The 23,460-nt window shown below is 34.5% G+C and overlaps 1 protein-coding gene across 6 annotated transcripts in view; it reads right to left on the bottom strand.

Moving 5' to 3' along the window:
• Positions 1-1,585: 1,585 nt before the first annotated feature.
• ATG2B (autophagy related 2B) overlaps positions 1,586-23,460 on the bottom strand; it is a 50,085-nt gene continuing 28,210 nt past the window's right edge. For 3 of the 6 annotated variants that reach the window (XM_074868730.1, XM_074868726.1, XM_074868727.1), the window contains exons 24-42: positions 22,867-22,973; positions 22,504-22,596; positions 21,619-21,689; positions 20,526-20,602; positions 20,034-20,204; positions 19,407-19,548; positions 18,423-18,625; positions 17,238-17,464; positions 16,423-16,531; positions 14,390-14,584; positions 13,707-13,808; positions 11,999-12,077; positions 10,984-11,188; positions 9,984-10,053; positions 8,934-9,016; positions 8,378-8,499; positions 8,054-8,208; positions 6,894-7,043; positions 1,586-6,095 (exon numbers count right to left, since the gene is read on the bottom strand). In XM_074868730.1, coding sequence (XP_074724831.1) covers positions 5,865-6,095; positions 6,894-7,043; positions 8,054-8,208; positions 8,378-8,499; positions 8,934-9,016; positions 9,984-10,053; positions 10,984-11,188; positions 11,999-12,077; positions 13,707-13,808; positions 14,390-14,584; positions 16,423-16,531; positions 17,238-17,464; positions 18,423-18,625; positions 19,407-19,548; positions 20,034-20,204; positions 20,526-20,602; positions 21,619-21,689; positions 22,504-22,596; positions 22,867-22,973 — 2,592 coding nt within the window. In that variant the 3' untranslated portion in view covers positions 1,586-5,864. Of the gene's footprint in view, positions 6,096-6,893; positions 7,044-8,053; positions 8,209-8,377; positions 8,500-8,933; positions 9,017-9,983; positions 10,054-10,983; positions 11,189-11,998; positions 12,078-13,706; positions 13,809-14,389; positions 14,585-16,422; positions 16,532-17,237; positions 17,465-18,422; positions 18,626-19,406; positions 19,549-20,033; positions 20,205-20,525; positions 20,603-21,618; positions 21,690-22,503; positions 22,597-22,866; positions 22,974-23,460 lie in introns of those variants that run through there. The other 3 variants (XM_074868728.1, XM_074868729.1, XR_012628951.1) reach the window with 2 other exon arrangements.

Consider the following 23,460-nt stretch of genomic DNA (forward strand, 5'->3'; position numbering starts at 1 on the left):
TTTGTTATGAAATATGAATTGGCAGGACAAAAAAAAAATCACTTAATGCATTTGAAAGGTTCTTAACAAAAATCACTAACAGGAAAGAAAAAAAAAAAGAGAAAAGAAGGAACACTTGAGCCTGGGTCATCCTCAACTAGGAGTGCAGTTCAAGGACACCAATATGCTGCTCCAGGTTGGCATGTCATACTGGTGGCTTTCCATAAATTCTCACTTAGCTGGAACATCATAGGCCGTGCAGTCTTTGTCTCCTCTGCTCCTGCAACTAACGTGGAGACATCGGGAGTGTCCTTGGTACACTTTAGTATTGCAAAGAAAAATAGAACTTGACACTTTCCTTGGGTCGCAATTCCAGCTTGTGCCATCCTGTATCATCTCCCTGGGGCTCATCTGAACAAAAGGAAGCCTGGTATTCTGGCCATGCAGATACAAGCTTTAATTACAGCAGACTTAAATTCAGATAACCACAAACACTTACTAGTAGTTTTTATACAATTGTTTTCTTACAAGTGACAGATAACTCAGAAATCCAGGGAAGCACAGACTGCAAACCAGAGAAGTTTGCAACTTTATTATTTTAGATCTATGAAACAAAGCACTGGGAATAAGGGAAATAAATTTCTCTATTTTTTCATACTTTCCTGGGATGATCAGCGAGTAATTCTAAGCTGCTCCTCGTTTACCCTCTGTGGTCCACATTTCACCTCAGCACAGCATTTGTTCAAATATCCTTGATCACTTCTATGAGCAATGTTCAGAAAAGTTGAGAAGAAACTTGTCCACCTTGCTTGCAAAGAAAAAAAACCCTCACTCACTCATTCTGCTTACACAGAACTTCCTTAAATAAAGAAAAAAAATTAAGAACTTTCAAATAAAAAAAAAAAATGGAAGTTAATCCACAAGGTCTTTCTTTAAAAAGGGGGAGAAGGAACTGCATGCACATGGTGGGAGTCAGCTTCCTTCTTAAATGAAGGGTTACTGTTTGACAGAACAGTTTTTCAGTCATCCAGTTCCTTTTTTTTTTTTTCCCCTAAGCTATAAGAACATTACAATACAGTAGAATATTATTTACACCTGTCGTAGGACTCATTATTCAGAGATCTGGCACTACCACAGTATTTAATACTAGCCAGTAGTCAGCATTCTAAGATCTCTTCAGATGCTTGCAAATACCTGTGAAGTGGGCATCATACAACCAACCTGAAAGGAATTCATTATTCTGAATTCTTCACAGGGTTTGGAAGCCAATAAAGCTTTAAAATCTCCACTGACCGTGGAGGTAACAAATACATCCTCAGTAACTACATGTGGCCATGGGCCTAGGGGAAGGACAGTATGTGATCATACAGTTAAAGAGAGCTTTGTTGATGGACAACAGAGATGGGTTAAAGTTTCATCAGCCAGGTTAATTTATTTCCTAGTTTTTGACCTCTGTGCAATTTTAAAGTTTTTTTCAGTATAAAACTTTTTTACATTTTTAAGGCACAGCTGTATAGCAGGCAGGTAAAAATCTTTAAGAGTTAACTCTGTTATTCTGGGAGACCGTTTTCTATATTAGTTATATTCATAGGTAGAGAAAACCAACTCAAGGAACAAATTAAGATATTTATTGATGTATTGTTACAAATTTTTTTTTCATTAAACATATTTAACAGGACAACCTATTTGTACTCAGGCCTTTCAGCATTTTAATAAGCTAAAATATACACTTTTGGTGCCATATAAATTATGGTCAAAAATAATTCTGAGAGACATACTGAGGGGACAAAAAACTTTAAGCAAAGTAACTCAAGTTGAAATAGTCAATTCCCTTCAACAGTGGTATCTATTTCATGGGAGTATATTCTTTACACTAGCAAACTATATACAAACAATACCACAAAACTACTATAAATGCAAAAATGTAAAAAATATACACAAACATATAGACAAATTGCTGTTTCTGTCTGAGCTACCTGACTATTAAGAAATCCTGTACAAATGCATGATTTGTATTTATGTACTTAATTTGTAGTATCTAATTTTTTAATTGTAAACAAGATTCACAGCATGTAGAGCAACTTAAAACAGTTGTCAGAAGCTTAAATCATGAGGCCTGGAGACTGAGAGAACTGTACACACTAGGAGTCCAAACTGACATAAACACCCACACCTTTTCTGACAATGTCTATAATGCTGTGAGATTTAGGATATTTAAAAGATTTAGAAGTATTTAACTACTCTAAACAGATTCTTGGATTTCACCATTTTACAAAATGCATACATTTCAGTATTTAAAGTAAATCAGTATCACATTTGCAGGTATATGTATCATGTTCAGTAACAGTTTCTTGTTCATCACCATTTAATAGCTTTTTGGTTTATTAAGAAACAATTCTTGGCAACTCAGTTAAGCAGCTGTAAATGAAAGCAAGCAACGGATGTTCACAATCAACCACTTAATGAGAAAATAAAACCAGACACATCGCTTAAGAACACACGAACTCCCTGGTGACTAACCTAATGCTTATTAGGCAAACGTGCACGGGGTACACTGCGTTGCTAAAAAGCTGCGCTGTTTAGCAACTGTCAACAGATATTGGAAAGAAAGTGGAAGCTGCCTTTGCATGGATGTGATGATCTGTTGCTCTCAGTCACTGCTAAGATTCTCTTGAAGCACGGCTTTTCTTTCTTTTTTCAAAAGATGTCTGCCTTTTTTCAGGTACTTCCCAGACACTCATCAATGTATTATTTGAAGTGCCAGGATGCTTAAGAAGACCCAGTATGACAGTTCTATCAGGACAGTATCAGACTAAGTAATAGTAGTAGCAGTAGTTGTTAGTCAGTTCAACATTAGGGAATTTGAACATCAAGCATGGACTATGCCACTTTATACCCACTACAAATATGAAAAGTGCTACTATCTGTAGCAACGGATTTCAGTGGAAAATTCAAGTACAACAGTGATTTGCAAATCTCCATGTGCTAACAAAGAACACAGTAATGTATCCATAGGCTTCCATTTCCAGGAAATACGTCCAGTCAAATCTCATTTAGTGTATTTTTTTTAAGTGCTTGAAAACTCTTACAGTATTGATCAGAGCATCTGATGAACCCCTTCTCATACTCGATATATACTTTTTGATTTAAAGCAGAAGCTGCTCCATACAAGACACATTTTGAAAACAAGGTCCAAATGTGAAGACTAGTTTGGTGAGTTCTGTTGGGTTTGGTTTTTTTTCTTTTTTTTAAAGATTTCAAACACTGCAAGATCATGTTACAACTCAAAAAACAGTGCAGAATATACATCCAAGAATTAAGAAACTGCTTGTAAAAATAAAATGTTGGAAAAAAATTTAAATCAATTTCACTGAAAAGGCTCAATAAAGTGCAAGCAGTAAATGCAAGGGTTTACATAGTGAAAAGTGAAGTTTAATAAATTTGTACAATCTGTATTGCTGACAATGAGACACTATAAAAATGTTTTACCTTGACAGCATGCCCTCATATAAAAATATATTCTAATTGCATTGCAGTACAATCAGATCATGACAGAATTCAAAATGAAATGAACACCGAAATGCCACTGCTCCTTTCCAGCAATGTCAAAAAGGAAGAAAATATGTAGATTTATACTATTACAGTATACGCCAATTAACTGGACCAGCCGAAATGACACAGTACGGTAATTGCAAATGAAAATGATGCATTGCTACTTACTTGCATTGACTCATCACCACTTCTTGAGAAGGCATTCAGGAGGTGCCAAATTGCAAACATGGAACTCATTCCTGTGCAAAACGCTCAAGCTTTGAGCTCTCACTAAAGCAGAACTCTCTAATTACTGGACAGAAGTGTGAACTGCAGCAAGTATTTTTACATCAGACAATATTTCATGTCATTAAATCTGCAAGTATTTGTCCTCCTCATTTGACCTCTTGCTTACAGCAAGTCGTTTAACTGAAATAACCAGGTCTTCAAAGCATACCACAACAGAGATGATTCCAGTGAATAAAAACAAAACTTTGTAATACCACCTGTCACCCAATGCAAGAATGTGTTTGTAACTAGAGTTCTGCTTTATGAAAAATAATAAAGCAGACTGCAGTCTTCCCAGCAGAGGGGACATTTTCAAATCATTTACCCTCCAGCCAGATTCTTTGGTGTTCAGGAATATCTAGTATAGTATCAGGATGAACAAGCAGTAACTATTTTCCTTAATACACTTCTATTTGTCCAGTAAGGCCCATAGCAAAGTTTTTGCTAGTGGCAGATATTAAATAAAAGAGAGGGAAACTACTTCCTCATCACCCTTAGAGACTGACGTCTGATCAATAGCATCTGGTATCCCTCTTTCAGTGGAGATTTTCCACCTAGCGTATTTGGAGGATTTCCACTTATGACACGCACAGGACTACAGCAAACTTATGTTCTGGCTAGTCATCCAAAGCGTTAAGTTGTTGAAATTCAAAAAAAGTATTTTTCTATTCAGAATAGTCTTTACTTTTTATCCTCCAGTTTTTGCTAATACAAAGAAAAAGGTTTATTCTTGCACAACTAGTGCCAAGCCTTTTAACTGCCCAGAAATGGCGCAATGTCAGTTGCTTAATAAGCTTTTGGGGAGACCATGGCCACACATTAAACTGTAAATAATGTCAGTACCAACTTTGAATTTTGAGGTTTTGTTGTCTTTTTTTTTTAAATCATCTCACCCATCCCCAGTTCAAAGTAAATGACGAATACTCATTGTCAAATAACTGACGATGCACAATTTAAATTAAAAATATCTTGTGAGAGCAGCAACTCTGCAACAATATGAACTTTAAATAAAAGCAATTATTATAATAAAGTCTATATAGAATTTTAACTATGAAATTATGAAATCATTTGTTTTTACCTTACTTATGAGTTCTCATTCTTACAAAGAAGTGTTGGCCACAATAACATATAACTGCTGTTTTCCTGAAGAATAGTTATTTTTATCACTGTAATTAGTGTAACAGAAGATAAAAGTATTTTTATATATAATGAGTAATTTAAATAAATTTAAGACACTTTTCTGTAGGATCATCATCAAATGATGCTCTTTTCAATAATTTGTGTAAGCTTCTAAACGACATAAAGGATAATGCACATTACATTTTATTCACACTATAAAAAAAGCATAATATACAGGCCATATCCTTTAAAGTGCAACACAACAGAACATTTCTGCAACATTCAGGTTCTTCAAAGACCCACAAAAGTAGGTATTTAATATTTAGGAACAAATCCTGTTCATGGATCTATCAACACTGAATCTAAATGCTGAATGGTTATCAAGCTTGCCCTTGCTGGAATTACCACGCTGAAAGCGATGCTTATGACCACTAAACAATATTATCATATTTGCTTCCATATTACATAGCCTTCATGTCTCATGTCCAAAATGAAAGCTTTTATCCCTTAGTCAGTGAAGAGCATCTACAGAGCCCTTTATTGGAGACAGTTCTTTGACTATGCTCAGAAAACATCTTTACAGTATACTTCATTTTTTAAAGCATACTTAGTTTCACCATACAGGTTACTGCTTCAGATATTAAACCTACCAAGAAAAATATGGTAAATGGAATAGAGCAAGCATGTCTCTGAGTTGGCAGCGCATGCTTCACTATGTTTGGCACTATCTACCAAATGTATTGGTAACATACAGTATAAGCAAGTACCAATTTGCTTTTCACTTCATAAATATTTTTGGTTGGATGTTTTGCTAGTAATAGTTGAAAACCTCATTTGTTCCTGAGATGAGCATGACAAGACAAAGTGAGCTCCATCTAAAGCTGCCAACAGGACAACCTTCTGCATTTCCAGCCTTGCTACCTGTCTGCTGAGCCAGATTTATAATCTCAATCCTCCCCAAGGCGCCACTTCTGAGACTCTTCCTGACGCACATCTGGCCTGATTTGGTTTCTCATTCCACCTAGAACATTTGAGGTTGCCTCTGTTGCAACAATGAAAGGTTTCACCACAGTTGGTGGAATTTGGCGAAGGACTCCTCCTACTGCTCCAGTTACTCCTCTGTTTTCATGCTCACGAGCAGCAGTCTCATAGATGGTTTGGGCTGTGTCCGTAATCCCCTTCGAGAAATTAACAGAAATGAGTTACACTGAAAAAGCAACCTCTCCTAATTTTAAGGGAAACTTAAACTGCTCAGCATTTGTCATCTTTGTGATTTGTATTATAACTGTAGTACGACTATATTGATACAAACATGATTCAGTTCTTCTAATGAGACTTAAAATAACACTACTATGAACTTACAGATGAAAATATTTCATAGAACTTCTGGTGGCACTTCCTGCGCGTAAGGGAAGAAGCTGCGGAGTACTGCAAGCTATTCAAATGCGACAGAATTCACTGAGAACTCCCCGCATGAGACCTAACTTCCTAGAGACAATATCAGGTGCAACTAACTGAAAGTACAATACAAAAAGTACAATAAAAACAGGTCAGTATTCTAATTTTTAATACACTGTCATAGTAAAGAGAGCTTTCACTTGTTTCAAATCCAGTATTATGCTTAAACTCTAACAACCTCAGAATTAAGAGTAACTGGGGGTGGTGGGAAGGGAAGGACAGCCAATGCAGGGCAGGAAATCAGGTTTACACATCTCAGAATAACTGTAAATCCTCACAACTGTAGAACACTGAAGTCATATTCACACTTATCTGCGTAACATCTTAGTTTACTTCTGCTTCTCTGATTTTTTCCATTCAATGTTTCTGTTGGTTTAAGATTACTGATGACGACAATCTTGTTCAAAACTTAAACCCCCTTCTTCATTTGGTCAGCATAAACTAACATCTGCTATTTTATTTGCTGTCTTAGGAAATAATTCTTAAGTTTGGTTAATGACAATTGCTTTTGCACTCACCTCTTTTACTACACTGTATGCTTTGGCTACACCTTCCCGTAGATCTACTGGCTGATGAGCTAAACGATGCCGAGAGAATCGTTTGATCTTTTTTGCTTCAATAAAAGTAGGCCCTGGTGACACCATGTCATATGCAGTTTCTGCAGCTGCCTGAAGATCAGGAGCAAATGCAAAGTATATAAGAAATCTTACAGCATCCAATCACAAATTTAAACTACTAACAGGATGACATAATCAAAATAAAAGAATTCTAATCCCACAATTAATACTCATTTACATCAGACTAAGGTTTTGTACAAGAACTTCTTGAATGGGCGCAGCTGTTACTATACATGAAGTTCCATAATGAAAGAACAAAATGTTGTAGGTTTTGGTAGGGCTTTCCCCCCCCCCCCCCCCCAATTGCCATTCCTTCAAAGGCATCCACACAAAAAGCTCAAGATGAAAACTGAAACATTTGATCAACGGTATGTTTTCCTTACAAACACATAAGCATCACATAATTCTACTCGTGAATAATACCACTGTTTTTTTACTACATATGTTCAAGCTTAGGCACATACACAATTTTTGCAAAAGTAGGTGGTAAAATCGTATTTTCATTATGTATTCTACATTAAGGAACATAAATTTATTAACACTTTAGTCCAAGATTACTTTAGGGTTAAATCAGAAAGTTAACATGTATATCAACACAATTAGTATTGTTTTTGAGGCATTCTTTTTTGTTTGGTTGGTTTTGTTGTTTGGTTGGTTTGTTTTTTTTAAAATAAGGACAGATAAGCTGCCATTTTTAAGAAAGTTAAGAATCTCTCACTGGAAAAAACACATGAGCGAAGAATTCATCTTTCTCAATATCAGTGATTTTTTAGTGCAGCTGAGTATTTTAGTATTAAACTGTACACTGTAATACATTAAAGACATTAAGAAACATGGAATAGCTTAGGAATTCAGCAATATTTTAACACAGTTTTCTAACCGTTGCATTTGATGCCATAGTTCTCACCTCACAGATTGCTGCAAGCTTTGCCCAGTCTCTGCTTTCCTATTTATACAGCTGCTTTTTTTTAAGACATGCTCCCAACCTTAAATATATAGCATTATTAGCTTAATATAGAGCACTTACTAGCAACACTAACTCCAGAAGTAATACACTATACCTGTATAGTCTGAACCATTCTGTTTGTTAGCTCCAGTGCTGCCATTGCAGTGGAAGTACCAAAAGAAGCTGCTCCTCTTTGAAAGCCTCTTACAATACGGCCATCCTTTCGGTACTGCTCTATTGGCAACCACACCAAATCTTTCAGACCTTGAACTAAACGTGAGACAGAACACCACAGTTAGAAAGTTCTCTTAGATAAGCAGAATGCCTTGAGAGGAAGGGAGAAAAAGTGTCCATACTGTTTGTAGGGTTTTTTTGGTTGGGTTTTGTTACTTTAAAACAACTGCCATATGTGTCTGAATAGAAATAAGAATTAACTTACCTAACTGCACTAATGAATGCATAGGCCCTACTCCTCCCAAAATTCCTGGTAGCTGGTTTTTCTTTATATCATTAAGCCACTCACTGATGGCATAGGAGAACAATTTATCCACACCTAATAAACTAAAGTAAATATAATTATTATTTTTTTAAAAAAACCATACAATTCTTAAATAAGAAATGCATTATTCATTGAAGTACACAACAATAGCTGTTGGCCAACCCAAGCATTTCACATGTATGCGCTTCATAAAACCGAAGTTCAGGGCTGCATAATCACATCCAGTTCAACAGGAAGTAAACATACAACTAAAAAAGAGTTTAGCACCAAGACTAGCACATATACTAAATACTGTCCCAAAAATAGATATTCTTCTTAAACACTATATATTTGACAAAAACTAGAACCAAGAAATATCTGTAAAGTCAAAAAGTGTCTTGGACTTTAGAAGTCCATCTTATCAGAGAATTTGCTTTTTGCTTGCTACGTTCAGTTATTCATCATAAACTTGTTCAATTGGCAATACCAATGTTTATTTACAATTCAGTAAACTTACCCATGTCTGTAACAAAGTCTCTTCAGCTTTAATTCCGAGCAGTTTAACTGAGCAAGCCCAATAAGAATCCCAGCTAGTGTGCCCTGTAAGTAAAATATTTTGTTATCACACGTTTACTCATCCTGTACAATCTGCAGGTAAGAAATAATTTAATCATCTCAACTCTTATTGCAGGTATTTCTGTCTAAACTGGTTCTTCCCCAGTCTCCCAAATATTACTCATTACAGTGCTATGAATTATGTTACATGAAAACTTGGAATCTGGCTTAATCAGCTGCTCCAAGAAAAACATCTGGACAAGAGGGCTTCTTCAGAAATTTTAAGACACAACAAGTTATGTAAACATAGGTCTGGCATTAGTGTGTTCCAGGCATTCTAAGGTTGCTATTTCATGTTTTGATTTCTTTGGCAGCAGTTTAAATTCAAGAAGTTGTTGCTTGTACTTGTCCATATTTTCTTACTGATTTGCCATGAGAGTCCAAATCTGGTTGTGCAAACAGGATCTTTTTGATGTCTGTTCTGTAAACTCAGTATGATAAATTTTAAAAATTTAGTACTTATTTTAAAAAGAACTATAAGCATTTTTTTAACCTGCATTAGATTTTGTCACTGCCGCTGAAGCCCACACATTACTAGACTGCATGGGAAGGAAACAAGGAGAGAAAAATGACAAAACTTTATTCTGGCATTAATGAGGAAGAAAATAAAATGCACAATTCTGGCATCGGATAGTGGTATCATCCTTTGAAGGGCACCACAGCTGTGCAGAAAGATTTCCAGACAGTCACTGAGTTCATAAATGTGAATTTCAAGTCTCATTCGGAGTTAATCACACCTGAGGGATTCACCCCCTAGTTTTCAAATTAAGAGTGAAACAAGGTTAAGCTTTACTGAAACTAAGGGAAAAAAAAAAAAATTGTTCTACATTTCTCAAGATCACATCAGTCATGTGTAAGGAGCATAAAAATATACCCTATCTCAAAGGGGGAAAAAAACCCAAGACAAACAACATCAATTCTTTATTCTACAGCATCAGCATTATACACAAACCTGATCCATTGATACATGTTTGCCGTGGTAATCAAGCCGTATTGGAACTTCTGATGTAAAACGAAATTCTCTGGGATATACAAAGGAAATTTTACAGTGAGAAACATAAAAAGGAAATAACATTATCCTCCCAAAAAGAAACTCATGGTTTCCCACCCTCCTGGAATAGGATGCCATACCCTTTTCTGTAAACCATAAATCCTGTGGCTCATGTTAGTACTTGAGAATAAGTGTACAAAATACAGTGGCAAATTCAGCTTTTCTTGGTTTACCAACATCTATTCAAGGTTAGCATTTATAATAAATATAACAGTCCTGCAAAAGTGCTACTAATCCTGCAGGTGAACATCTTCTCTCAACTTTTCATATCATGAACTTCAGTTACACAAAGAAAAAAAAAAAGCATGGCTAATGATGGTTCTGTGGGCAAAATTTAGCCTTGCAGCTGGAACTTATTAAAAAATTCTGTTCGTGATGTATATGATGAAACAGAACCACAGTCACTCTCTCATAATTTGGCTCTGCACTGCTAACCAAAGCACAGATCTGTTAGAGGCACTTATGATCTGAATACACAAAAACCCGTAACAAGTTGCAATTCTTCCCAGACAGGACTACATGAGAGTTTCTCTTGTGATATATCTCATACCTCTCCATGATATCCTTTTCCTTTATGTACTCTCATCTCTGGTTATATTAGATCGAAATTATATTGTTAGAGGTAAGAGTACAAAGACTGCTCTTTTTATTTATTTGTAAAACATCTAATTACTGGTTCTGTACATGGCAGGGCTTTAATTATTTTCTTGTGCAGAGTAGTGTGCAAAAATTAAAAAAAAAAAATCTTTAGTTACCTTCCCATGATAGAAACAAATATATTTGATTTCCACAATTAGTAACAAAAAAATACACTTTGTCATAAGATCTGAATAGCGTATCATCACACTTTAAAACATTCAGAACAGCTGTTGTCACTGGAAATTTTGTAACGAAAGGTTACCTGAAAAATACTGGCTGATCACTGTATGATGTCGCTTCTTGTGAGAAATGATAATCATCTCCATTAACCACATCCATAGAATCAATGCTACCATTTTCATTTGCTTGCTTGTGTGATGAGAAAGAAATTACTGGACTTGGGTCCTTAAGGCTGCTGACGTGCCTGGGCAAGCTACACGTAACTTCAGTACCAGGAGACTTTTTAACTAAGATAAGAAGTTATACACAGTAAACTGACTCATATTTTTCACAGGGATTACAAAAAGATTGTGCTTGTACAATTACTGTGTCCTCAGTAAGCTCTAATGCTTATCAATAGGAATTACTAACAGGACAGTATTTAGATTCTCTTAGTAAGATAGTAACTTAGTTATCAATAGAAATTATTACACGAAGCTTAAGTTCAGGTTTATGCATCAACATAAATAATCTAGTTTTAACAGCAGTATTGCAGAGTACTTTATTACCTATGCATTTCAGTATAACGTCTCAACAGAAATACGTACAATATAGCTGCTAACAAACTCACAAATATAGCTAATAGAGGAAATATGCTTTTCAATATATACTGGGGTTTGCATCAGATGGTGCAGTTGATCAAAAGTACCGTTTTAACCATATACATACATTGTACTGCTTATTTATCATCTTGAATTCTGTTCCTTTCTCTATGGGTTAAACAACTTCAAGCTATTAGACATACTCTTTTATGCAACAGGTATTGAATAATATATTTGTTTTAACTAATAACTCCTAATACTACATACATAGTCTTCAGTTTTTTCTTATTAAAGTTCTTATTAAATATGTTCAAATTTTGGTGAAACCTTTTATACAATGGAGATCTCAGGTGTTGAAGACCTTTGTTGGCATTTATAAAATGTACAACTAAAATACCCAAAGTTCTAACGTAAGTTCTTTTACTCACACGAGATTCACATGCATATTTATAGACATGTACACACATTAAAGGAGAAAGAAGAAGCACTTTCATATTAGGTTTTTCAAAATTATACCTTCAGGATCTGGAGCAACTAAAAGTTCTACTTCTGTAGAGAGGCTAGTGAAAAAATCCTTCAGGAAAAACAAGGCATCCTAATGTCAAAAATAAACCACAATCAGGTTAAAAAGAAAAATACCCAATTCTCTAAAAGATGTTATCTACTATTCCAGTTCTTTATTTCCATAGGAATATGAATTAAAACACATTTCTTCTTATTGATCCTTTTAACACGTGCAGAAGCCACACAGAAATCTAGGACAGAAACTAGAAAGACCCCCTTGGTCATTGCCCCCTGCTACATACAATATGATTTCATAATCTATCTAGCTCCGTCATAAAACTGTAGGGTTGTTTTCATCATCTATACTCTCAATTTGGACACTGTTCCAGAACCCAAGTGTTTTAATGGTTCTAAACCTTTCTCTAATTTTCAATAAAAGGGTATTCATGTATAGTTTATATTCATCTCTAATAGTGCTAATGTCAGACAAATTATTCCAGATCAGATCTCACCACTGCTTCATTAAAAGTCATTTATATCTCTGCTATTAATGTCCTGTTAACGTCTTGAAGTTATTACATCCCATTTTCTTTTTTTGATAGATGCATCACATCGGTGCCTTGTTCATCCTACCATTAATGACATCTGGACTTTTTCTTTTTTGTTTCTAACTGCTAAGCAGACAGCTTAAGTAGAATAACATGAATTTCTAACATGACTGCATGCAGCCCTATGCTTCCAAGAAAGCCGTGGTTAATTTTGCAGAAGCTGTAAAGGTGAAATTTTTTTTATGGGACAAAAGATAAAAGACTTAGAAAAGTAATCAAGAGGAAACATATTTCCTCACTAGATGGGCAGTATTTCCATACTATTTTTCTGTATGAAATTACTACAAACTATACAGAGTTCAATTTTTCTAACAGTAAAATGAAAACCTGGTCTCTAATGTGTTGAGGGAAACAGAATGTAGGTATGGAACTCTTGATCGTGCTCTTGGGGAAAAAAAACCAACAAACAACCAACACATCTCTCTGCAGATGATAAATTAAGCAAGAAAGGCCTTAAAGAGTAATAACTGCACTTTAAATTTGAATGCACAAACATATTAGCTTCCTTACTGGTGTAGAAAAAAATCCCAACTGTTTCTCGAGTATATGAAAAATACTTTGCACAAAGGCTTACTAAAGAAAGTAAAACAATTTCTCCCATTTCTGTTCTTCATGCCACTGCAGTTTATAGCCTCTAGAATATAGAAGCAGTCCTCAAGTGTCAAGTGCCCTTGACTAAAATGTTGTGAACAGCTTCTGAATTACGATTAACCTTTTTCAATTAAAAACACCAAAGCCACTTCATGTACAAACAAAGCAAAATCATTCAAGAATAAGTATATGCTTTTTAAAAGCCATTATTTCAAAATATTTGAGATCATCAGAAGTCTTGGTTGGTAAACTGGTTCAACTGAGTAAATGGCCAGGTCTATAGATATTCTTAGTTTTTAAATTAAAAAAAAAGGCTAGTCTGTAATAGCTACAGCAGAAGGCAAGTTCTAATATGGATATAAACAGTGCAGCAGAGATCCAAAGGTATGTGATTGATCATAAATGAAAAAGGTATCAAACCAAGAAAACAACCCCATAAAATGTGTATGATAGTTACAAGCATCTGGTAAAAAAAACAGTATCATAAAATAAATATTTTTTTTTGTATTGGCACAACCAACCTGGTCAATGTTGAGGCGAAGCGGCATTAGTGAAACACGTAAACAACATTCCTGGGGGGATCTGCCAGACTCTGGACGGACATGTAATGCTTTAACTGTTAACTGAAAAAAAGCAACAAGATAAATAAAAGTAGTAACATTCACAATTATTAAATCTCAGTACACTAGCTAGGAAGAACATTTACTGCAAAACCTCTGTACTAATCTGATTCCACTTACCAATTACAAAGCTAGTATTGAATAACTAACTTACTATGGATGCTATAAAAGACAATTAAAATAAGAAAACCCCCAAAACCAAATTCACAAATCCTTTACAGAACCAGTAAGACTAGAGAATATCATAAAACTACAATTCTGAATGTATAGTGAAAACTCTAATCATACTCATACAGATGTTTGTTCAAAACCAAAATGTGAAAGCTACCAAGTAGTCCTGCACATCTACTGTTTTTATACTGACAGTATCTCAAAAACATTAATAATACCTGACATCTAATATTCAAACTTTTAAATTAGTTTTAATATCCACAAGTAGCCAAGCAAATAACTACCAACAAGTTATATTATTTGTGTTCCCTGACCTCATGTTCCTTCTTCTATAAGATTAAGAAATGTATACAATCCTCAATGATAGCCTAACCACTATAATTATAATGAATTAACACATTCCATAACTGTACCATGTTTGAATGTGCTTTTCTGGGCATCTCCTTACTGCAGTAGAGATAGAGAAATTTATTCATCTGTGATGTAGCTAAGCGATCTCTAATCTCCAGGTCTTGAACAATAAAAACCTGCCGTGACACTGGCTGCTCCAACAGACTGGATTCACCTTCTGCACCACCTGGAGGGTATACCTCATGCTGGAATTTCACCTTTTAAAAAGGAAAGAAAACCAGAATAAATCAGCTTCAGTGAAAAACAGCCTTTAACAAAAAAACCACCCAAAAAACCTCACCCCACACAAGAACTTTACAAGCTGTCTACTATTTTAAATTTACAGCAATAGTATTAGGATTTCTGAAAACTATTCAGATTTTTGCACATCTAGCAGTAGAAATCTTCCAATTCCCAGTTGTGACATGTTCATATGTTAGGATGCAAATTAGAGCCAAAACAAAGAGTCAGTGAGACAAAGAACAAGTTTTGCCTTTCATTTTGATATCAACTCTGCTTCTTCCTCTCAATCCTGACCTCTTTCTTACATAACATTGAAGTCTGTAGTGGGCAACCTTGCAGTTCTTGAATCCTGCACCTTCTATGCTTAGGAAAATAAGGTTTCTTCCCTACCAAGAGACTTCTCAAGTGGATTTTTCCAGTCTCAGTTTTCTTTTTCTTTACTCACTTTACTTCATATAAATTCTAATCCATAACCTTTCTTAAATTCTAAAGAATTCTGAATTCTCTCATTTTCTTTATCTCTTGATGTAGTTCTCATTTTCAAAAACCTGTGGTTACCTACAAATCATTCCCTGTCTAAATAACCTCCACAGCATCCTTGCCTGCACTGTAAGGAAGCAGAGCACACATAGCGATCAGAACAGTGGCCTCTGCTGGCCACATACTAGTATGTTAAGAAACACCGTAAAAGTGCCCTATACTCAAGATACATGGGATACAACGAACATTTTAAGTGTTGAAGATAATGTCTATCATCTATGTTATGATAGATGTCTATCACAAACATTGGTCAAAAACTTTAAGTTTTTGGCACTCTTCTTTTCTCCTTAACTTCTTGTTTAAACGTTGTTATTATTATTGTTATTATTATTAAGCCTTGTACCAAGTAAAGGGTACAAGCAGCGGGGAAAAAAAAAACTATGCCTCAGTACTAACACCAACTCGTTAGATATCTGCAAATTAAGAGAGACTGCTATACATCTACATATGAAGTTTTCCATGTGGAATATTAAATGCTTTCTTTTTTATTGCAATGTCATGGTTTTTCTAGGAAAGGCTAAAATAAGTATCAAACATTTCTGGCAATTTTGAAGTGCTAATGAGATGAGCTCTAGAAACATATGTAGACTGTAAGAGGCATTTAGTTTTATGTAATACCTTTCATGTTTACAGAAATGTTTGAGAAAACTTTATTTTAAAAAGGTTTTGTTATTGATCCATTTAATATGAAATATGGTTAACTTCTTGCCAGTATTCTTCACAGTGCCAGAATCAAGCATCTAGTTTCTATGTTAAAGCTAAACACAGGCTTAAAAACAACAGTAACATACCTATGCCTGAAGGGTGCTAAATATGTTAGGGGAAATACAGGAATGATATTGCCATATAACTAGATGTTATTTAATATCCAGTTATCATCAACTGACACACTGAGTGTCTCAACAAATCTACATCCCAGTTATTTTGCTAGAACATTTCATTTCATAATAGATGTATCAACTCAGACTAGAACTGAAGACAGAAGAACAGAACAGTAGTTGTAAAACAGGTTATAATAAATACAAACTTTAAGAATATTATAATATCTTTCATCTTTAGAAATATGTTTATTCAGCAAGTAAACAAAACTATGCTAGAACAACATTTGTTAAACAAATTCTAAATTCATCACCTTCAAAGCAATTGCTTTGATGTTTATAGTAATGGAAGAAATCCTACCAAACTCTAATGGAGAGCTGTTATCAAACAGATATAACATGTAAAGATATTCATACACAGACGGTCATGGCCGAAGCTGTTTTCTGTCACTTACCTTGCTTAACTGTATTTCCATTAGGAAGTCTGGGTTTCTTCCTCTTCCCCCACATGCTGTACTCCGTCCATGCCTCGTTGGTGTATGAGAAGGAGAACTATGGGGACTTCTGGGGAAATAAAAAAAAAAAAACAACCCAAAACCAAAAAAACACTTTCACAGATTAAATTTAAAGCTATCTCGCTGTTAATGTAACACTAAAAGCATGTATGTTTCACTGGATATAACTTACTAGTATTTTAACGGTTACAAGAGAAAAATACTAGAGCATACCAAAAAATGCTGGAAGTCATGTTACTGTTGAACAAAAAGTATTTGGTTAAGTAATGCATGCTTAAGCAGAATGCTAGGTATATGCTTCTGACCAAATTAACATTCATAAAACATTTCCTTAATTTTGTCTGTGATAGTACTACTCTTTAGCTTACATGACATCCTGAAAACCAGACTCCAGCTACCATAGCAATAGCCTCTTATGCTCCTCAAACCCCAATCTCTTCAGGAAAATTTAACTTCTAATATAATCCTTAAAAGTAAACCCACTCCTCCATCCCACCAAAACCAAACCCAGCTTGTCCAGGTTAAAACAAAGGAAAAACACACTCTGGTGTGCAGAGCTAAACTGTGTAAGAATATTCTAGATGATCTTTAAGGTCCCTTCTGACCCAAACCATTCTATGATTGATTCCTTGTGAGGAGGGAGTAAAGAATCAATCAAGGGAGACTTGAGATTGAATAATGAGATTAACCTCAAATCAAAGGAAAATTAAGTATTTTTAAATGTTCTGATCTACAGAATTACATCAAACACTTACACGAAACTTTTAGCTGGAGATGTTGGTGGTGCAGTCCCAAAATCCCTTCCACCATAAAGATGCCAAATAAGAGAGATTTCCTTTACAACATAGCGTACCAGAGGAACAGGAAAATGAAGGGGAGCTTTGCTTGTGTCTGTTTTTTTAATAGGTTGGCTGAAATGATTTTCCTTTATGATAATTGCATCATCAACCATTATTTTTATTACTGGCTCTTCCTCTTTTTCCTAATTAAAAAAAAAAGTATATAGCATTGAGAAGGTGAAATCTGCTTTCTTTATTGAGATGTTTAATTCTTTCCTGTGAAAAAAGAAAATATTCTGTGCTGTCTTCTAAAGCTTATACAACACAGGCTTGGTTTAGGAATGATACTTACAAAGCAACTTAAAGACAAAAGGACGTAAAAATAAACTAGAAGCTGAGAAGTAGTTTAAAAAAAAATTTAAAATTCCTCATCCAAACTGTAAGCAAGAGTTGAAAACAAACGAAAAACCACAGAAGAGCCCAGGCTACCGTATTAGCACTTTTGGAAACAAACAAGCTCAAAGATAACTGGGCAAATACAGCTTTTAATCAGAGATCCAGAACTACTTCTGTGTTAAGACTAATACAACCAGAGATACTATGAAAAACATGGACACAAGCTGTTTTCAAAGAGTTTGAGTATCGTTTCCTAAATTTTTTAATGCAGTGGAGACAGCGGTGTAGTGACACACAAGCTTTTCTCTGAGGTTTGGCAAGGATCTTATGCCCATAAAAGCACTGAAAGCTTAAGACTACAAGAAAAGGTGTACGAAGCTGCTATTTTGATAAATGCTGTATTTTGCTTAAAACTTTCTTCTAACTATGCCATTATTGTAAGTCAAAATGGCAATGATAAAACAGGACTAAAATGTAGGAAAACAGACAATATAGTTTAAAGTAATATTCAGAAGTATGTAATTGTTCTCTGATCTGAGGTATAGAAAAGCCATATATATTTGAAAAACTTTTAATTCCTAACAGTAACAATGCATGAAGTCCTTTCAAACAGAAATATTATTTTTCTGCTACTCTGCCCACTGATAAAAATATCACTAAGCAATCACAAAAAGCTATAAAGTCTAATTTGTCCAAGTCTTACATAGGCTTTTCTCTAATTCAGTTTATATATGGATTTTTTTAGTAATTCTCAAAGCTTCTTACAGCAACAGCAACTTTGGGTGCAAAAAGAATGCAGAAATCATCACTTTCTGCAGGAACATCTCCCATGGCCTCATTTATCAGGTGATGCGTGAATGAAGCGTAAGTGGGACTTGGATCTTGTGAGACATTTCCACTTTCATCTGGAAACAGGAAGAGATCTGAACAAGATGGCTCCTGAGTTTGAGATCTGTCATCCAAAACTCCTGGGAGTTGAAGGAAGGTGAAGAAAAAACATGTTTCAGTGGAAAAATCTTTACAAAATATGAATAACCTAATAGTTAACCAAAATTTGTTACTCCAATTACATCAAGAGCATTTGCTTGAATCAATTCCTACTTTAAATAAAACTTCAAAAATTAATCTGCTGTACAATTGAAAGTGATTACAGTATAATTATAACTAGTTACTAGTTACCATCAAGAAGACCTGACTTCATGGAAATAGTAAAATTCTCTATTTACAGTACAAAATACTTAGCCAATTTAAATCTGGATTTAACTTTAGCCATGATGCAGAAGCCACATAATCCTGTGATAAAATCAATTATTTTGTTCTAGCTGCTAATTGAAAGATTTCCTCATAGCTGAAAGTTCTTTCTGTAACTCAGAACTGTACCATCCCCCTGGACTGCCTTCATACACAGAACAGGGGTGTCTGACTCCTCCACACTACAGCATGCCATATAAACTTACACCCATACTAACTTATACTCCTAGAGAATTTGGGGTCTTGACAGAGTCCCACAAGGTCATATTCCTTCCTTGCTGTTTTCAATATCTCAGTAATGTGTATTTGACTAGAATCTTAAATTACTTTTGCATTACTGTTATTAAAAGCAAGAATCTGATAGTGTGCAGACTTCAGACATCAAAGGTACGCTCCCGTTCTTGTTGCAGCACCTCTACATACACAAAACGTTCAATCCCACTTTCCTTCCAGAAAAGTTGTACTTTACATGTACTTATGCCTCCAGAGGATTCTTACCATTAGACTCTGACTTCAAGGCAGAAGCAGTCTGTTGAGTCTCAATTTCCTCCATTGCATCACTCATCAAATCCCGTAAAATCTGTTGCTCTGACTCAGCGAGGACTGGTCCATGGGAAGATGGCTGGCTGAAGGTCTCTACCTGTAAGAGAGGAACTATACATAGTTACACCTTAAAGACAACTGCAATATCGTGATGAATAAGATTTTGCTGTAACAGCTTGATACACAGCTCTTCAAACTGTACAAAGTAACACCTTAACTTTATAAATAATCAAGTGAGCTGAAACTCTGAGCTACATGACTCAAAGTAGGTTAGAACAGGGTTAGTTCAGGGTATTTAGATCACCAGAGTACTTGAGCTTGTGTATGCCCTGGAATTTCCTTCTTCAGATATGAATAAAGTACAATAGCTAAACAGCACAAAATACTTTAAAATATTAAGTAGTAACCAAAGCAGAAAAAAAGGTGCAATTTTACTCTCAAATATATTTTAAGTCAGATGTAATCTGTTAATTTCTTTGCAGGAAATCTCACATTCTTTGAAAACAGAATGGGGATATCAGAATTAAAGACATATTACCAGGAAGTGTAAAGTTAAGTTGGTATTATTTTGCCATTTTATACCTTCATTTTTGGCTTGCTAACTCCACGTTTGATCTCTGTTTTAGCAGGTGGATGTAAATCACCATAACTTGCAATATACTGTATGAGATTCATTAGTGCAGCACATGAATCAGAGCAGGTACGAATATGGATTACATCACTGGAACAGTGCAGCTCAAAACGTGGTTTAGTCTAGATAACAACAATGAAAAGATAAGAATACACTTCAACCTACGGTTCCATAAAAATAGCATCTATACACAGCTGTTTTTAAATTAATTTACTTAACTAGTCAAAAAGGACTTAAAAAAATACACATAAACTGTGTAAATATGTATAAAATTTACATTTTTAATTTAAATGTGTAACTGTAAAAAATACACGTAAACTGTAAAAAAACCACACACGTAAACTGACAAACCTTCCTTGATTCTAAGTATAATAAAGTAATTTTCAAATTACAATCTGTCATGGAGATTTTACATTTTATTCTATTTGTGATTAAATACTTACTCTTTCCCCATCAGAATCAGACTTTACTGCTGTAATGGTTAGTTCCAACAGTCCCATATCCATAACACGAACATAATCTGAAAGACGAGTAATTAAAAAAAAATAAAAATATTAAGACTTAATAACAAATATCATCCTTACTATGTATTTTTGATTATTAAACCATTAGAAATAGCATGAGCATAAAAAAGGATCTTTTTTATCAAAACCTTTTATACCACTGCCTTTCCTTCTTTTATTAGGATTACTTTCAGAGTTCAAGTTCCAGCTACTCAAATCAAGAACTCAAATCTTTTCAATCCAATATATCACTCCCACTGCCACCATCTGTGTGCAGTGTAATCTTTTAAGGTATTTATCCTCATCCCATCTGTGTGAGTTAGAGAAACAGAGACACACAGAAGTTGGGTGACTAAGCATCCTAGCAGTTTTTTAGTTGAAGTGAGAGAGAGAACATTTTCACATTGTACTAATCTTTCAGTACCACGAATAAGTTATTTCCCCTCTTTCTTTTTTAAACATAACAAGCATAGCTTTACTCTGTCCTTCACTAGAGATCTCTTACCTAAGCTAAATACACACATTTGTGGGCACAGGGTTTTATTATTTCTCCAATTAATTTGTTAAAAATTGATTGAAGTTCCTCAGTCCTTAAAGGTTGTTACATGAATGAGCGCAAACCAGTTGGTATCATTCTTTTCAGAACCTAGCACTGTGACATAACACCTTTCAAGTTCAACTATTTAGAATATATATCTCATAAAATGAGATACCTTTTCTATAAAGATTTCATTCTATGCCAACCCAAGATTTTTAAAAATATGCTTTTTTTTTTTTCAAATACCCATTATGGAACTGTAACAAGAAAATGAAGGATTTGAAAGTTGCTGTTCTCTGACATACCTCTGCATCCACAAATCCAAACTAGAGCACTCAAGATTTTCATCAACACTGCATTATTCATTCATATTCAATTTACTGCTCCTTATCTCCTCAGACCTCTTCTTCAACAACCTTTATATATGCTGAATATGCCTGTAATTTTGTTTCTTTAGGCCCTGAAATTCATTAGTCACATCTAAAACATCCTTACCTCTATGGAGGTTCACTGTAACAGTGTTGCACTTGTCAGACAGATGCAAAGCAGCTTCATCTAAAATTATCCTAAGATTTAAAAAAAGATGAAATAAACATGTTAGATAAATGTTGTGCAATTCATCAAAGAAAAAAGTATAGAAAAAAAAATTAAAACCACAAATATATCTAGCATATCTTAAACCTAAACTCTTCACTTTAACCTGTCATAATTTTCAAATCCATTGGTAATTAAGCACTACAAGATATTTTTGCCATTGCTAATTACATTTTATTTGCATTTCAATTTATATATTTGATTTTTCCTAGAATAAAAAGTAATGCTTTTGGCAAACAGAATTAACACTTATTTCCCTTTTTCATAGTTTTTCTTTTTAATAAAGCAACAGACACATTTGTTTCAAAGGTCATTTATAAGGTTTTATCAATAGAAAGAAGCAAATTGGCAGATGTTTCAAATCAGAATAGGTATAACAGAATGAATATTCATCTAAAGTTGCAAAAAAAAAAATCATTAAAAAGTTAGAGATGTTCAGTAATCACTAAATATTTCCTTAATTAATATCCTATCTCCAAATAACAAATCTTTAAGAAATCTTAAGGTGCTACTAATTGACAAAATAGCCACAATTTCATTTCAGGACATCTTCCAACCTAATTAAATACTGCAGAATTGCTAGTTGTTTAAGAAAGCAATCCAACTGAAAGAAAAAAAGTATTTAAGCTAATAAAATAAAAGGATTACACATGAGCCAAGTATATTTCAAAAGGTGCAAACCAGTGTGACCATTTACATAACACAAATGGGTCCTAGGTCAAAGAAGCAGACAGGTATTACAAGTTTTAGAGGAGCTTCCATGTTTCAAAATCACTTAAATTATACCTGAGAGTAGAAGAGGATTTATCTACTGCAACACTGCTGGAAATGCTGAAAGTTTCAACAGTAAGTAGAGATCTGACTGGCAAAAACAAGGGCCTAACAACAAATAGGAAAAAAAAAATTAATACTCTGTACCTATTTAGAAGTGCAATCAAAGTCTTACAGGTTACCTAACTAGATCTTTCCAGGCCTAGGCAAGTGCTTATCCTACTTTAAATTGCTTACAGTTTAAGGGATTTCTGTTAAATATTTTTTTCCAAACAAGCCTAAATAAATATTCTTTACAATATGCAAACTCAAATGTTCCTAAAGAATACATGTATAGCTGCAGTGCCACCAAGTGACATACCGTTGCATTTTATTTACCTGTAATCAAGAGCACAACTCCACAGATGCACATGAAAAGTTGTAATTGTAGCTGGAGGATTATATCCCAGAACAGGCTCATCAGAAATATTCAAAAAATATAAAATCTAAAAATCACAAACATATTATTATAGTATTTCAATATCTGTTAAATTAATAAACAATTACGCATTAGAAAAGAAAATCTGTAACAGGTATGGCAACAAAATGTTTGATTAGTAGAAGGAAAAGGAAGTGAACAATCTCAGATATTTAAATGTGCTTACCCAGTATCTGAATATAGAAAACCATGGAATGTAAACAGGGAAATAAAATACATCCCAATTGCAGCCTCAAACGTACGGAAAAGACCAATCCACAGATGCCTAAGTGGCTTCTTGTATAATGTCTCCCAATCCATTTTTAAAGCTTTTCCCAAATACAGTCTCATTCATCTTTTTTTGCAGTAGTTATTACAGTGTATTTTCTTTGCTATCTTTCTCCAAAGAGTCAACTTTTCTTGTAATACTTTACATTGTTAAAGTTATCTTCAAGATATCTTTCTTTTTCTTAGGGCAGGGGGGCCAGGAAATATGCTCAGAATCAGAAATATGT

This window comes from Strix uralensis, chromosome 4, assembly GCF_047716275.1.
Source record: "Strix uralensis isolate ZFMK-TIS-50842 chromosome 4, bStrUra1, whole genome shotgun sequence".
NCBI classification, from domain to species: domain Eukaryota; kingdom Metazoa; phylum Chordata; class Aves; order Strigiformes; family Strigidae; genus Strix; species Strix uralensis.